Here is a 17,581-nt window from a genome sequence, read left to right on the forward strand (position 1 = left end):
ACAACCTAGTGCAAAACTGACTACTTAGAAATACGCAGGATGATCAGGACTATAAAGGAGAATGAGGATGTGGAACTTCCCTCTTCTGGAATGAAAGACCTGCTCTGCTTCCCAGTTTGAACCTAGAAAAATTATCTATAATGACAGATGCATAGGATAAAACTAGCAAGCTTTAACTTGTATAACTGGGCTCAGAACACTTTGTACGAACATTGGCCCCAGTAGCAGTAAAGCAGTAATTTTACATAACACAGAATTGTTGCTAAATTATTCATCAACACATAAAAATATAACTCTTTGCAGTTCTGCAGCACTGGCTGTCAGCAAATTGCCTCTGACAGTTCCTTCCATAAGTTAGGAAGTTTGGAACATTAACAGCAAGGCTAATGAATGAGGAGGCATGCACTGTGCAGGCAGCCAAACCACTGCTCTGTGTTTGGTGCTGCTGGTTGGGAACATGCCAGGTACACCCACCTCCTGGGCTGACTGAAGGACTGAGGGCTGGATTTTATCAGCAAAGGGTCTATGCTGGGGAGAGGTGGAGTCTGGTCTTGAGCATGTTGACCCACCAGGTAGCTGTATCAGCAGAGATATGTGCAGTCTCAGAATCTTGTTGGTAAAATTCAGATCAGTAGTTTTGGTGGATCTGCTGCTTCCTGAGGCACCTCCTGCATGTCCTTTGCATTCTTAGATGCTGCTGGGGCAGGAAGGGCTGCAGCTCTTTGAATTACATGTGCCTCACTCCTAGGTTCTGTCAGAGGGCAGATGCATCCATTTCCCTCTCCCTTCAACGTTATCATTACCTCCGGCTTAAGAAGATGAGATTACACTGGCTACTGGCATCTGGGTGCTGTAGTTGGCAAACACTGGATCATGGATCACTCTCCACCCCAGCTGCAGTCCACATGTGGAGCCTTTGCTCATTGCCGCAGGACAAGCACTTGGTTTGCAGTCTTGAGTACTGGCTAAATCAAACCACATTTTGGCTTATCACAAGGCAAAAAAAGCCCAAACCAGAGACACAATCCAGCAGTACTGCCACCCCAATTCAGTACCCTCAAGCTGTGACCCACTCACCCGTGCCAAGCACTACTAGGGACAGATGCCAGTGCTTCTGACAGAAACCCCTCTGTTGAATGCATGGAACAAGACAAAGGCAGCCCACGCCTATTTGCACTATGTTTGCTTTGTTCCTGTTACAGTAAACACAGGTTCTGATGTAGAAGACAATGATGTTCCACAGTCTTGCTCTTTCAATAAGGTTTCCTCTTCCAGCTCCTGACTTGCAAACTGGACAGTGGTGTTTGTGTATGAATAAATGTCCTCTTTCAGTCTGGTGTTCAACTGCAACACCACTATGCTTTGTTCAGGGGAAAACCTTTTACGGTTTCAGGCACAATAATGACCCCAGAAAAGAGACATGGCATGTACATGTTTTTATCAGTTCACAGACAAAAAAGCAAAGAAGAAAAAAAAAAAAAAACAAAGGAGAAGAAATTGGCTGAAGATAGCATTATCTGGTGCTGGATTTGACATTGCCTCCAGCAGGGACTGCACATAGCTGCTGTGACTGCGCCAAAACTTAGTCCCTGACTTTCTGGAAGTTCCTATTTTACAGGACAAAAAAAGCTACTGTTAAAAATGGAAAAGGATCCCGTGGTAAAGATGCTTTTTTAACTATTCCTGACCTTCTCAAATGACGAAGGAGACTCTGCGTGCGCGCGTGCTCCTGTACATATGGAATGAGTGATGGGAGGGAACAGACTATGGAAGCGAGCTTGTTCCTAAACTCCTTAAGTGTGAAAAACACAATATTCCTGTTAAGTAGTTCTATTTTCTCTCTCTTTTTGAAGTCTTCAATACTGCAATAAATCAGAAACTGTTTAAACAAGAACAAAAAGTTGGTAGACAAACACAGGATAGTGGGACTTTGATATCTGGCGCAGCATCACGTAACCTGCTAGTACTTAAGCAAATTATATTTATTTGACAAATACTTTATAATATTTGGTAACAATAATAAAAAAAAGTACCTTTTTGCTCTTAGAAAGGGTCATCCATCTTACCATACTTTGATGAACAACCCTGAGAATGCAGCTACACAGAACCTTTCTCCAGCCAAAGGAAGACATCAGCTAAGAATCAAACTCCATGCCCTACTCAGCAACAAAAAATAAAAGCAGACCAAAACAGTGATGCACAAAATCCAGGTGAACATTACTAAAACATCAGGAATTTGTTTCATTTTATGTTTAAAAAATAACTTTATTATTGCAAAAGTAATTTTCTGCAAGCAAGGAAATGCAACCATGATGGCAGCTAAAGCTATAGCAGGGGAATGGCGTATTTTACTGTGTGTGCTCAGCAGCAACCAATGGAGTAACAATGGGAATAGTCTAATAAATCTTAACAGAAGCATCACAGGCAAAGCACGTTGGTGCACATAATGCATATGTAACCCAACAGAGAATTAGAGATGAGAAACAATACACACAAATAAATACTTTAAATATGTAAAAGTTGCTAATTAATGGTTGCAGAAGACAACTATTTTTCATATTGCACCAACAAAGAACCAATTTATAAACATTCCATTCAGACTAACTGATTCAAATCAAGATTTGTGCAAATCTTTGGATTCAAATTAAACCTTGTGCTTACAGCTAAGCAGCACTCAACAAGAGAACTACTTCTTTCTTTTCTGGAGAGGTTAGAGGGAAAACTATCTCAGGGTGTCATTTTCCATTGTTTCATAAATGAATCTCTTGTTCTCTTTCTTTCTCCTTCACACTGATGAAGTGACAATTTTTGGCTGTGGCAAATGTAGCATAAATAGTGCAAGTCACTTGTATGAGCTACGGAAGTTGAACCCTGTCATGTTTGGAACTCTGCAGATTGATGTGCATGTCAAGAGGGCTTTTGGTCCAATACTATGCATGAACAACAGGCTGTCTCTACAAAAAAAAAAAAAATCTATAATGAAGTCCTATAAGTCAAATAGCTCATGCAGACAACCAGTATTATTTAAAATTAAATATCTAATCAGAGAGATTTAATGCTGACTTAATGGTTGAAAAATGGTCTGAACTAAAAAAAAAGTTAATAAAAATGTAAAAAAAGGGAGAGAAGAAGCAGAAGGAGAAATTTTTATTTCAGACATGAGATTAGATTTTTATAAGCCCTAAATATTGAATTATACCTGTACAAAAAATAAAGATACCAAATCCAAACTCTCCATTCAGTTTCCGTGGTGATGCCATTTTTCCACTTAATTTCAATCTCTTACTAAAAAAGAAAATATAAAGGGCTGGATGAATCAGGCATATATCTGAGTCTTTCCTCTGGCTGAACTGAGGCAAGAGCATGTGGGGATAATCTAGGGTGAGAGACACTAAAGAAAAGGGGAGCTCCCTGTCCTTCTTGCAGTCTTTCAAAAAAGACAGGAGTTTGCAGACTGTGCTATGACAGGACATGTCAGGGTGTAACCTGGGCGACGTACATCTCTAGACACAGGCTGTGTCTGCACTAGCAAAAAGTGTGGGACAGCAAGAGCAGCCATATAGATGAAAATACTTGGTGCTGAGAACACCATGTCTTTACCAGACATGTTTCAGGGTTCCTCTTTTAACTCAGGATGAGCTAACTAATATTACTACTAGAAGCATGAACAGAAAGTTACTATATGGAAGGGTCATACCTGTAAGTAGGTTTCACCATAAATGGGTTTACAGTAAAATCTGCATTCATCTGGGGTTTAATTGCGTTCCCACCAAGAGTTCAACAGCACCTGGATGACAGTTTAAGAGTAGACACAACTCCCATTAACATGAGAAAGGAATGAACACCCAGCCTAGGCTTCCTCCTGTAGGCAGCTGAACTCCCCCTCCATTTTTAGTTTGAGGTGTGACTGAGCCATCAGGATTTTTCATAATATTTTTGCTGTCAAAGTCAAGATGACATCTCATCTTGTAGCTGTTTTTATAGCTTTTGATAGCTTTTACTCAGAAATTTATCCATGAATAAAACTTAGAAACTTTAGTTCTATATAGTGCCAGCACCCAGAACCAGAACCTTTGCATTGTGAAACCCAGAGGATATTATTGTCCAAGAATCCAGTTTTGGATCCCTTACATTGAAAAATAAGTACTTATATAACTTATTACACTAAAAGGCTGTTAGTGTGGAAGGGCTACGCACCCAGGGCCTCCAGGCAACACTAAGAACAAGAAGAAGGAGAGATGCACCAAATTTTGTCTTGCAGCAGCCAGCCAAGGAAGCAGTATTTGCTGCTGGCGGGAGTATTTTACAGCATCAAACCTATGAGTGACTGAATCCTTTCCTGTGACAGCATTTTCAACATGCTATTGTTTCTGATCTTCAGCATACTGAGAAGACTTTGAAGGCAAAAGAAGCATAATCACAATCAAAAAAGGTGATCTTATTTATCCTAGGGTGCAACAGAGCACCTTAATTCAGAATATATAAGCTCCCCTGATGAGGAAATGGAACATTATCAGTACTCCATTATTTTTGAAATGTATATAACTCACATATTGATCCCAGCTGGTGATTTCTACTGCATTTCTAAACTGTTAGTGTGAGCACTTTCCTGGCTTGAGGTATTTTACGTTAGACTTGAGATACTGAGCACAGAACACTGGTTTGCTTAAGTCTATCTCTAGTCCTAATTTCTTTGAGTAAATAGAAAATATCTGGCAAAAAAAGAGCCTTTAAAGTCATGTCAGGTTTTGATTTTGTTTTTATTCGTGGCACTAACAGACATCAGTATTTTACAATATATAATATATAGTCACATTAAATGCAGATGGCTAAATAGTCTCGTGCTTCAACAGTCCATAGCTATACATTTTAAATTCCAGCTAAAAAAAAAAAAAAAGGAATCTGCCACCACTCTAGTCTGTGATTATAAAAATGTAAATGTACAAACTTCCTCTTCTTCAGTTTCACTACAATATAGGAAACGTGAAAAAGCATTTTCATTTGTCCTTTTTAAGTTAATCAATTTAACGAAATATTTTCAAAATATGTACAACAACAACTACCAAAGTAGTTAGCATTGGAAAAAGATGCTGCTATAAATACTTGTGAGACAACATACAACAGCCATACGAATTAGAAACCAAGGGCCAACTTATGAATGACCTGAACAATAGACCACAAAAGTCCTGGATACTGATAGAAAGCAGCTTCACTTCATTTTGCAATGCAGAACGAATTCTGCATCTTGGACCTCTATACTCTGACTCTTGTTTATAACCTTCACAGTCTGTTGCAAATAGAGATCCTTTAAGGTGGCTCAATATTTTTGAAGTGCCATGAATGTTACCAGGGTTCAGCATATCTCTGCACATTAGCATTCTATACGTCATATCCCATAAGTAACTTTTCAACAGACACTGTCTCACATTCATTATTGATTGCCTGCTTTCTCAGAGCTCCAGCAGAGACACAAAGTTCATTTAATTTTAAAAACTGATGACCCCAGCATATGACAACTTAGGTATCATAAGTTTTTTCTTATGATTGTTTTTTATAGACCTTTATTCTGGTTTCACCCTAATCACTTACAGCCCTTTTTGAAATCAAAAAAGAAGCAAGTAAATAGTTTGAAATACTTACATACTTTTAACAGCTTGAAATGAGTATTACTTTTCAGATAGCTAGCAAAGTTTTTAATTTTGCCCATAAACACAATTAAGTATTAACACAGGACTGCACAGTGTTTATATTCTTATTAACCTGCCAACAAGAATAGTTTATTGGCAACCTTAAATATTCAGAGGCAAAACACAATTCCTTGGCACAGAAGCTTTACAGCAGAGCAACATATTTTCCCCTTAGAACCATTATGCAGGAACACACAGAAAATTAACTACAACTTATTTTGGCTTGTAGTCAAGAGAATAAACTAAACTTCTTGATGTTTTTTGCCACTTCAGACTCTGAATGATGATTATGGGTGCATATGGGGTTAGATTTTCCAGTTACCTATTCTTTTTACATTGTTCAAACGAGCAGAGGGACCTGTAACAAAGAGAAGCACATGATCATTCAAGATATTTTTAAACCTCCAACTGTTGACATTGTTAACCAAACATTCTCCCGTGGGGCTGATTTCAAGTTTGGTCTCTTCATCTGCTCCTTGAGACTATTTAAGCTTATCTGCTTTTTTTCTAGCTATATCACTTGGTCTAATGAAAAGTGCTGTCCTTCCCTAAAAACCCACCTAAAAGTCCTAAGGAAGTATGGTTGCAATTGTGTTGTTTCTGGAGCATACGTGATGCATTTTTCTGAGAAATTCCTTCATTTTGTGGAATGAACAGAAGCCCAGGCTGGAAGTATGCAACATCTGACAGTCAAAATCTGTTCTGTATTGGTTAGCTGTCACTGGCCATAAAAATCAGTTGATGAGTACTTTGCTTCCTGATTGGATGAAGGAAACTCCCAATGGCTTTGATTCAGGAAAACACTTAAACAAATGCTTATCTTCCTTCCCAGTCCTCAGGTCATCTAAACATATGCTGAATTTTAAATACATATGCTAAGGTGCCCTTCCAAAATTCAAAGTTACTGAGCTTTGGTTCTATCAGAGAGATATACATTAAGGTCACCGCAAAAGCTAAACAGGAATAATCCATTTAATCAAGTCTAAATTTTCCATTTTGGCCTTTATTCTTGAGAAAAAAATAGGTCATGGTATTAATTATTAGCAAGGTGAAGAGTTCAAATTAAGTTTTATCTTCCAATTCAAACAGAGTAACAGCATGCAAATGCCTGCCTCTCACTCTGCATGGGAACTGGAATCACTTTATAGGCTCATTATAACCTGTATATCAAGCTTGGCCAACCTTATCATGGGGCTTCCTGCCCTGTTTCCAGCATACCAAAGCCTACATCAGCTGTGGCTTTGAGTCTGTAATTTCTGTCATTGACCCACAGATACTGATGATAACAAACTGCATTTGCTCATTCACAATTATGCTTCTCTGTTTATGTGAGAAGAATAGTCCACTGCTTGACCTAAAGGTATGGAACTAGGCCATGCTTCCTAGAAGACACTCAACAGGCCATAATTCCAATCGATGAGTTACTTGTTGACAACCAACTCCAAATAATTCCAGAGAACACCAGGGACTCATTGCAGTTGGTGGAGTAATTACCTTATCTGGCTCCTTTGATTGACAACAGAATGATACACTGCACATATCAAGAGCTGACGTGACCTAACACGGATGCCAAACATTGCCATGAATGCTTGTGCGAACTGTGATGAAGCCAAATTCATTTTTAAAACCTCAGTGAACAAACAGAAAAGGCTACTTCGGTGCAACTCCAATCTTTATTGGAAATACACGGAATCTGCAGAATCTCCCTTACTCATACCATTTAAAAGTAGTCTAAAGCAATGATTTTACCAAGAGCAACAGCCTGTTCTTCAGAGATACAACTTGCTTTCTCCACCATGTGCAGACACCTTCTGCTGCAATATTTCTACCAAATCCCTGGGTACAACTCTACCTAAAGTGAGTGGATGGTGTATGAGCTAAAGCAACTTTTATAGCTTCTCTTTGTTGAGTAAGATTTTTAATCCTGCATGGACTTGTGCTGCAACTATACCTACAGCTAGACATCTAACAGGTTATTTGCATGTGTAGTTACGGTTTTTTCCACAGATAATCATGGTAAATCCCAAGGCAAGTTACACAAACACAAAAATACTCATGCACTGATATACAGAATTTCAGAAATCTAGCTATGTTATTTTGCATTTTCTGAGATGGCAAATAGAAAGTTAAAAAATGGACATATAGATCTTAACTATATGACACTTTGACACAATTTAAGGAAAACACTAGTTCACTTTTAAAATCAGAACGTCAAATGGTACAGCCCTATGGCCTGAGTCTTGCCCACCAGAATTAGCCAAAATTTGGTCTCAGATGAACTTCCTAAATCAACTGATTCTCCTTTGCACATGCAGCAGGACCCATGGCTGGGACGCAGCCTCCTCGTTAGTGAGATATGTTCATTTCTCAAGACAAGAAACCACCAAAGGCACCAGGGCAGCCATCATGGCTGGTGGCTTTACTTAACACCACAGTTGAGCAGGCTCAACTGGGCTTGGCACCTGCAAGGACTTTTCTTCAGGAGTCTGTGAACAGCAACAGTGTGCAATAAAACAGAAGCCATTTCTTCAACACAAAGAGAGATTTATTTCCTAAAACAGGCACAGTACTCGAAAAAATGGATTAAGGAAGAGTCAGGAGAGCTGTGCATATACTATCTTACCTATACTTGACATTTCCCTGAAGCATCTATTTCTGCTCTGGTTTGTTTTGGCTGACCCAATTAGAGACTGTGCTGTGCAGACCCTGACTCTCAGCTAGGCAAGGTCAGTCTGCAGCAACTTCTCTCCTCACTTCCTGCATAGTGAATCTTTTAACCTTAAAGTTCATGACTTTAGCAAACAGCTGTGTAATCAGGGGAGGAGTGGAGGAGCTGCCTTTTCACAGATATTACTTGAGCTCAAATGTTTGTTGGGATGCTCCTTATCTAGGCAATTGGTTGCTTTTTACATTTGCTTCCCCTGACAGCTCCGTTTGATCTACTTCCATTGCAACTAACCCCACATAAATAAGCATCGAGTCACACATAACTGTGCAACACAGATTCTTCCCAGTTTTCTAAAATATTAGCTAAATAAATGACTGTTGTCAGCAACACAGATTTTTCCCAGTTCTCTACAATATTAGCTAAAAAATGACTTTGCTGTCAGAAGCCCTTGTCCCAGAAGACTTTGAGAAGACAATGGAAGAGAAACAGATGCCATTACTGAACTACCTACTCCACTGTCTAGTTTGCTGCAACCAAAATCTTCCAGAAAGCAAAGCCAAAACCAGCCCTGTGCTCACATCTCCAAATCACAATATCATAGAACTTTGATAGAGGAGGCAAAACAAAGAAAAAAGTTTGCTTCAGCCTTGGCATAAAGCAACCTGTCAGCCACTGCCTACAAAAAACTTAGTGTTCCTTAGACACGAGAAAAGGAAGAAAACCCTGATATTCAGCTATCATGTACTCTCTCTCCTCTGTGGATTCAACTTTTGCTGCCACAACTTGTCTAACTGCAGGGAAGGATCAGAATTTGGCTCTCAATATAATGCAGAAAACTAGAAGAGATATTAAAACAGACTGGATAGAAAGTCTTTTCAGAAATCTGACAACATTTTTACTTTAATCAGTTATCAAGGACATGAGATCTCAGATGTCAAAGTGTCATGATGACTTTGGCGTATACAAGACTAACTTGCATATCCAATATCTGGAAGGACAGCAGAGTAATAAGAAAATCATACTCTGTCTTGGACAAAACACTGCTCTCTTGTATTTTCATAAGAGACCTATATAATGAAATGTACTCTTCTGCTGTTCCAATGTCGAAACTAGCTAAAATTACTCTGTCTTGGAAATGAGACAAGACAGGCATAGTATTTAGCAGAATACATCAGTATATCTGGTGTACTTTCACGACCTGCACTGGTTATCCAAGTGTTTTGAAATAAATCCCCCAAAGATATGATAAAGACTTGTTTTCATGAGTAGTGCTATGGATCCCCTCAGAGCAATGCAGTTGTAAGAATAAGAAATCTGAAGTATCTAGAAAACAACTGCATGAAGTACCCTTGAATGTCCAAGTCCCTTTTTTTTCTGTCAGTTGGTGAAGTGAGGAAATAAAGACCTGACTTCTTCATAATTTGTAGTCTTAGAATCATAGAATTTCTCAGATTGGAAGGGACCCATAAAGATCACTGAGTCCAATTCCCTGCTCCTCCCAGGACTGCCTAAAACTAAACCATATGACTAAGAGCATTGTCCAGCTGCTCCTTGAACTCTGTCAGGCTTGGTGCTGTGACCACTTCCCTGGGGAGCTGTTCCAGTGCACAACCACCCTCTGGGTGAAGAACTTTTTCCTACTGAACAGGAAAGTCATATGAACTTCCCCTGACACAGCTGCATTCCATTCCCTTGGGATCTATTGCTGGCTGCCACAGAGAGGAAACCATTCCCGTCCCTCAGCTGCCCTCCTCAAGGAAGGCACTGACTGCCATGAGGTTGCTCCTCAGCCTTGTCCAAGCTGAACCAACCAAGTGTGAACTCATCGTATGCAGTACACAGACGTAATTTTTCACATGAAAAATTAACTGCACACCCAGATTCCTCATGTAATCAGAACATGCTGATGTAAATTTCCATGAAACGCTGATTTGTTTGTGCCATTGGTATGATTCTGTGGAATTTCTGGTTTATCAGAAACCAGATTTTTTTGACAACTTTTGAATGTTAAAATTTGAGTGCATTTTAAAATTTAAAAGAGGACAAGTGAGCAAGGTTAAAGTCTATTTACACACTTATGGTTGGCATCAGCTAAATCATGCGTTGGGAAAACTACATCTGCTTTTCTACATTCCCTTAAGTCCTTGGATCAAAATCTATTCTTGGATACTGCAGTGTAATTGGGATGCCTCCACTAAGGACAATTGATCTGCTTCTCTTTACCAAGAAATACAGTGTAACTTGAGATTAGGAACAACAAACTTTGATCAAAGAGATAAGTGAAGTTACTCCAAAAATCACACACAGACAACTGAGCATTTTGCCATCTGGGAGCTGACCAATTCACATCTAACCAGAAAAGTGAAATACACATCATTCAATTAATGAAGTTCAGGCAGACATTAAATTGACCTCACAGTTTTACCGACAGCTCTCAGCACATGTGACCAAGGTTTAAGTGTTGGGAATCAGGGTCGAGGACACAATACTGAAATTAGGAGACAATATTTATTTATAAATTTGCTTCAGGGTCTCATATCTGATCTTTCTTAGGCTCACCTTGTCTAAAGGACATCTAGTATTATCTCGGATAGCAGAGAATGAAAAGGTCATGAAAATGCTTTCTGAAATTATAGTCATGCTCTTGATGGTCTCTTTAATAAAAAGTATTGTCTGTTCACATGGTTGCATAGGCACACAGGTGTGTTTCATTAGCTGTTCAAAGGTTTCAAATATATTCCTGATCTTTGATTCAGTTAGAGGAAACAGTGCATGTAGCTTCTTCTGATGGAAGGAAGAAATGTGTGCCTAGAACAGCTTAAAAATGGTTCTGAAAACACAGCAAGCACAAGTTGTTTCATCCCCAGTAAAATATAGAAGTACATTTACCTTTCTTAACTTTGCTGCTCCAGCACCAGAGCGAATGGCCTCCATTAGGGCTTGCCTGGCCTCTGCTGGGTTACCTGTAGCTGTGGCAGAGGATTTAGGAGCTGCTGCTGACAGCTGAATGGGAGGTGGTGGTGGCGGCTGGGCAGGGGCAGGTGGGATATACAGCTGCTCTTCCTGAAGGTCTTCTGCCTTCTGCAAGGACAGTTCTGCATCCCTAAAACGCTGCAGCTCTTCGGAGGCCAATGAGGAGATCTGCTCATCATGCAATTGAAAGAAGGTGGTTAATATCAAGCATGGCTAAACTGTAATTATCTGACATTTGATGCACTTTCAGTATGCCGATTTCACTTTTCTTGGACGATGTAAAACACTTAAAACTTTTGTTTGCTCATGGGATTGAACATCTGTTCCTACTCACTCACATCACTCAGCTGGGCTGATTACCAGCATCGAGGACTTGGCATTAAGTCTGTCTCAGAAACTCAATCTTTATTTACTGTGAGCTTCAGCATCCTGTAACTCTTCTTGGCATGTAAGGTAAGAGAGAAAGTTGGACTTCGTATTAATTTGGAAACAACCACAAGGGTTTTGGAATCAGGAAGATATATTAAGTCTGCAGTAGCCACCCAGGAATATGATTACATTTTGCAGTCTGGGCTGCACAGAAATAATCTCAGATGACAGGGAAGCTCTTCCAGATCTGAGCTCTCAGACATAGCTTCACTGAAAGAAAAAGCCATTAAACCTAAAGTTTCCAGCCATAGTTAAGGAAAAAAAAAAAAAAAAAGACCAGAGAGAACTGTGTGAAAGCCTTGAGAACAAAATCAATTGATTATTCTTCCAAGCGTGTTTCTGTGGAATTTCTGAAACTAAAATTTCTGCACCAATTACCAGCTTGGAAACTCATCCTACTTTAAATACATGCAGGAGAAGAAGATAGCCTTTCAGACTTTTCCATCAACTATGTCAAGAGATACTTTTGTCATTAATACCATCACTAGTAATAATCATGATGAATTGTTAGTAATTACAATGATTCAGCAATTATTAGGAAATTCAGTATTATGGGCCAAATAGGAGTTTTCCAAGCAGATACATTATAATTCATTTCTCAGACAAACTGAGGCACAGAGCTTCTGTGGTGAAAAATTAAACTATTCATCTCCCATCAAATAATCCACAGAGAGCTCCTGTATTATATTCTTTCCCTATCTCTCTCCCTCTCTCTCTCTCTCTATATATATATATACACAGTATATATGAGCATCATGTCATGATAGATAAAAGGTGAACATTTGAGACAACATGACAACATGAAAGGGACAGTTCTTTCATCACAGCACATCTGTATTGGGCTCTGTACACACACAAACTGATTTAACTAGCACAGGTGACACAGAGTGAAAAAGCATATGGTTTCTAGGCAACTTCCTTTAAAATCATGGCATAAACTTCTCTGCCAGAGGAAAGTTTTCCAAAAAGTCTCTGTGATGACTTCATTGTTAGAGCCTCTTTTACACAAATTGCTATTTATTCCTAATGAATGCAGAATGCAGTTAAGTACATGTAAAGATTGCTGCTGCTTAGCACATCCTGCTCACAGGCTCAGAGGAAGCTGTGCCCTACCTGGAGCAAGGGCAGTAGGATATTTGAGGGGTGAAGTAATTCCCTAACACAAGAATTTTTCTATCTAATGCCAGCTATCTGGATATGTGCTAATGAACTGAGTCATTGCACGAGGGAAACAGGAACCTCCTTGCCAAGGACACATCTTTGGCTGGATTAGTCAACTGAGTGAAAACTAAGGCTAGAACAATGCAGGTTTTGGCTATTAGGAATAAGAGATACTTTCATGATTAGATAAATCTTTCAGAAAGAAGGAATCATCCTGCTGTGGTGAATGTTGAAGAAACATCAACATTGATTACACGCATACAACTTGCACCAAGTTAGCAGATAACCAGGATGTATGAATAACCCCTAGTGTGTATTCAGGAAGATGGGATTGGATATATATGGTAGGTAATGCAAATATATTAATCTAACTGCAAACTCCTAAAGTATAGCTCCTCTGTGCCGAGAAGCTGTGGATGCCCCATCCCTGTTGGTGTTCAAGGGCTGGTTGGATGGGGCCTTGAGCAACCTGGTCTAATGGGAGCTGTCCCTGCCCAAGGCAGACGGGTTGGAACTAGATAATGCTGAATTCCTTTCCAACCAAAACCATTCTACAGAAAGACCCCACCTAAAAGTGAAAATGATTAACATTTGATATCTTTGATGTAAACTCCCTGTAATTGGTTTGGATTTCTATGTGCTTCTTTCTAAGCTAAAAGTTTAGAAATTTTTATGGCAGAGAATAGGATTGAACCTGCTATGCTCTCTGCCTAAGTCAGATCTGGTCTTCTGTCATATTACAGGGTTGAGGGTTACTTCCCTCAACTTCTCTCTTTGAAGCACAGCGTTTCATTTGTGGGATATTTGGGTTTATTCAAAACACCCAGTAGGAACAGACAACTTCAAAGATCACTTACCATCTTGATTTCTTACCTTTTTTAGCTTTGAGGTGCCACTGTGGCCTCTAATTGCTGCTAGTAGGGCTGAACGCTCATTCTCTGGGTCAGCATATGAGGGCTTCCTGTGATTGCCATTTAGTGCACTGTTTGAAACCTAGAATAAAAAGGGAATAAACCTCACATTGTTATTAGATATTTACTTAGAGATAACTTGGAAACACTTTTTGGCACTTGTACCAGAATGCAAACTATGAAGACTAATCAGTTCGTCTTTTTTGGGGCCTGCTTGTAAAACCTCATTCACATTGAACAGTGAGGGTATGTGCAGATAGTAATGCTGTACTTAGAGATGCAGTTCATATCCCCTGAGCATGAAGTAAGTGGCATACTATTATCCCCGAGTGATACAAAATGCAGTTTTCTTTCACTGCTGGTATTTACAAGTTTTCTCCATACTCTGTGTTCCTCTTTTTACACAACACACTGAAATGAAGGTTTGGCTCTTAGACTAACCTCCACTACCTCTCCTTTACCTGTGTCTATGCACCCTCTGCCTCTTCCAGCTAGTGCAGTAGCCATAATGTTGCATAATATACGGGATGTTCAGAATAAGCAGCAGCTTGGTCTGAATTTTGCTATTATAAATTTTCCAAATACCTTGTGTTCTCCAGCTCACCAGCAACTGTACAAGTTACCAAACCTCTGGTGTCTGACAGAATGAATACAGGGCTCTACAGTCTGAACAGGTTAAAAAAAGTTTCCCCTTTACCTTTCTGAGTTTCTCCTTTCCCCCTCCTGTTTGAATGGCTTCCATTAGGGCACTGTGCAATGATGTGTCTTTTGGAACTGGCTTTTGGATGACAGGCTTGAACTTCTTCTTTGGTCCGAAGATATTGGTCTGCACGTTAACATCCAGTTCACTGACAGTATTAATATCTGAATCATCAGGTTTATCCTCCTGCTCAGACTCTGCATTTGCTGCTGCACCATTTAGTTCAGGTGAAGCTTTCAGTGAACCAACTTGTACACCATTAGCAGGACGCCATTTAGTGACTCGCAAAGATGAGCTGGAAGAGGATGGGACTCCTTGGAGATCAGGAGACTTGAGGGATGAGGCTGAATTAGTGTGGGTCAAAGTCTCACATTTCTGGTCAAACACAAGCCGTGTCTTTTTCTCTGCTATACTTTGTTTGCTGTTTAAACCATGATCATCTTCTGCACTGCTGTTATCCTTTGAAGAGGATTTAGTAAGTGGGACACAGGCATTCTTTTTATAGAAACTCAGAGGAGTTGCTTGATTTGGTGCCCTGATATTAACTACTTTGTTTTCCATGCCAGAATTATCACCTGGTGTAAATCTGTGGGATGCTTTCTGACTGGAAGCAAAAATACTTGAAAGTGTTTCTCTTGTTTCTGCTGATTCTGTTTCCACAGGGCTATATTTGGCCACAATAATACATCTTTTTGGTGAAACTTCTGCTTCATTCTTAACCTCTCCTGCCCCTTGCTTGTTTTCATCTTTCTCATGATATTCCATAGTGTCAGATTTAAAGGTAGTTGCACTGATATGTCTTGCAATGGCAGAGGCAACATACTGACTTGAAGTTCTCCTGTGTGGCTTTACAAATGGGAGTTCCAGCTTGTCCTTACTAATGGTTGGGGCTGCTAATGGTGTTACCTGAGACTGTGTAACTGAAAGAGCTGGTTTGGTCCTTTCATTCTCAGATGGTCTTTCAGCTACCTGGGCAGTAACAGTTTGTGGTGCTGCAGGTTTTGGAGCTGCAAGACAGACAGGTTTGTGCTCATGTTTTATAGTAAAGGGCTTAGAGTTTGTGGTGACTGCTGACTTTTTAGGAAAATGCTCAGCGGGGTCATCACTTTGCTTTTCCATAGAACTTGACCTCCAGAATGCCTTCACTTTCCCAATATGAACTTCCTCACTTTCAGCAGAAGAAGAGCCTTGTACTTGCTTACTAACACTGGTATTTAGGCCTATAAGATTGCCTAATTCATCTATCTTAATGGCACCAGTGGAGAGTGAAACTCCTCTATCAAAATGTCTTACTTCAGGTTTGGGAGGGACAACTTTAAAGGTTGTCAAACCCATTTTAGGTTCATAGCTTGATCCTGAATTCTGGGCACGATGACACCATGTGGGTGTTGACGGGACTTCTTCTACTTCCATTTTTTTTGCTGGTGGCCATTTGATTTCTAATTCTGATTTACTTTTTTTCAGAGATCTTTCCCTGCTACTACATTCATTAATTGGATTTAGCTTCTCTTTTGCTGTACTGATTTCAGTCGTGGCCTTAGAGTGAGACGGACTCAGCTTAGATTTACATTCCTCAGACTTCACACCGTGTTTAGGAGAGAGTTCCAGTCTTAAGTTCTTTTCACTTCTTTTTTCAAAGGAGGATGTGAGAGATTCAAACATATCTCTCCTCTGTTCCACAGGCAAATGACTGAATTCATTTTCAGATGGTTGCTGATATATTAGGTCCTTGCATACAGCTCCACCATCTGTGTGTCCCTTATCAAAGGAACCTGCATTGTTGTTTTTATTTGTGAAGTTTCTTGCATTAACAGAGTCATCTGAGATATTCTGTGAAACCCTAATCTCCACCTCTTGATTTTCATCTGAGTTAGAGGTGCTAACTTCTGGAGCATCATCTATGATTGTTACTGGAACAGAAATGGAAACATCTTGGGTGGCCTCAACTTTTCTTATACGTAGGTTCAAGGCTTCACTGGTGTAGTCGGAGTCAGAGTTACTGACACCATCCACCGCTACAAAATACACATACAATGTTACCTGTAGGCAGTATTTAGGCAACATGACTATAAATTACACAAACAGACAGTACAAGCATAAGCAAACCAGCTATTTTAGTTACACTAAAAGTAACAGGCATTTTTTAATGCCTTTATTACAAAAAAAAGGAGATTTCTCGGTCCTTCTTATTGTCTGGTTGCTGATTAGGATCGGCAAAATACTCCTGCAGTCCTCCTGGTTCAGCCAGTGGGAAACACACAAATGCAGCTGAAAGCAGGATTTCATCTATTGTTCATACCTTATCTTTGACTAACTTATCTCAGTGATAAACATTTCACCACATGACTCCAAAGGAGAAACATTTCTGAGAAACAGCAAGCAGCTCCAAATTATGTTTCCCAGACCTGGTTAGTAATAACAGCCCAGCTGAAGGATTTCCTTGAGCAAGCAAACAAAGAAACGGTACTTTTATTTTTTCTCCATTCTTCTCACTCTTTATTACCAGTGACTCCAGAAGCCTCATTGTGCAACAGGGCTATATATCCTCTCAAATTTGGTGGTATAAATCAAAGGTTACAACACAGAAGTTAAGGAATGGCTGTGTCTGAGTACTCACAAGAAATCAAATCAGACTCAAGTCCACTGCAGAAGTATTAAAATGAAGATGGGAAGTAAAAAAAAAACGTATTCAATGTCACTTGTTGACAAACCAATAATAGAGAAGTATTTTTAATTCACAGTAGGAAAAAGAGGAACACAATATGACATTTTATCTCTTCCCACTCTTTCATGTTTTCCCATTTTTAACTTTTAAATATGCCTTTTAACACAGAGGAGGCACTGGATACAAAAATGTTCCATCCTTTTCCACTTCATTATGATAAAAACAGAGAGATTCTTCATTAAACACAGAGCTAAATTCACAACTGATTTAACGTCACTGAAGTCAATGAAATTATACTAAATTTGGCCTATAAAATGTGTCCATAGAGTGCTGTTATCTGTTTTTGGTAAAAGACTCTGAAATATAATGACAGTCTGATATGCAGCT

At 39.5% G+C, this 17,581-nt stretch overlaps 1 protein-coding gene across 7 annotated transcripts in view; it reads right to left on the reverse strand.

Moving 5' to 3' along the window:
- Positions 1-4,741: 4,741 nt before the first annotated feature.
- The window catches only part of COBL (cordon-bleu WH2 repeat protein), a 169,240-nt gene continuing 156,400 nt past the window's right edge, over positions 4,742-17,581 (reverse strand). For all 7 annotated transcript variants that reach the window (XM_069004120.1, XM_069004122.1, XM_069004121.1 and 4 more), the window contains 4 exons: positions 14,527-16,544; positions 13,792-13,911; positions 11,245-11,496; positions 4,742-6,045 (listed from right to left, as the gene is read on the reverse strand). In XM_069004120.1, coding sequence (XP_068860221.1) covers positions 6,028-6,045; positions 11,245-11,496; positions 13,792-13,911; positions 14,527-16,544 — 2,408 coding nt within the window. In that variant the 3' untranslated portion in view covers positions 4,742-6,027. The remainder of the gene's footprint in view (positions 6,046-11,244; positions 11,497-13,791; positions 13,912-14,526; positions 16,545-17,581) is intronic.

This window comes from Aphelocoma coerulescens, chromosome 2 (genome assembly GCF_041296385.1).
Source record: "Aphelocoma coerulescens isolate FSJ_1873_10779 chromosome 2, UR_Acoe_1.0, whole genome shotgun sequence".
Taxonomy (NCBI): domain Eukaryota; kingdom Metazoa; phylum Chordata; class Aves; order Passeriformes; family Corvidae; genus Aphelocoma; species Aphelocoma coerulescens.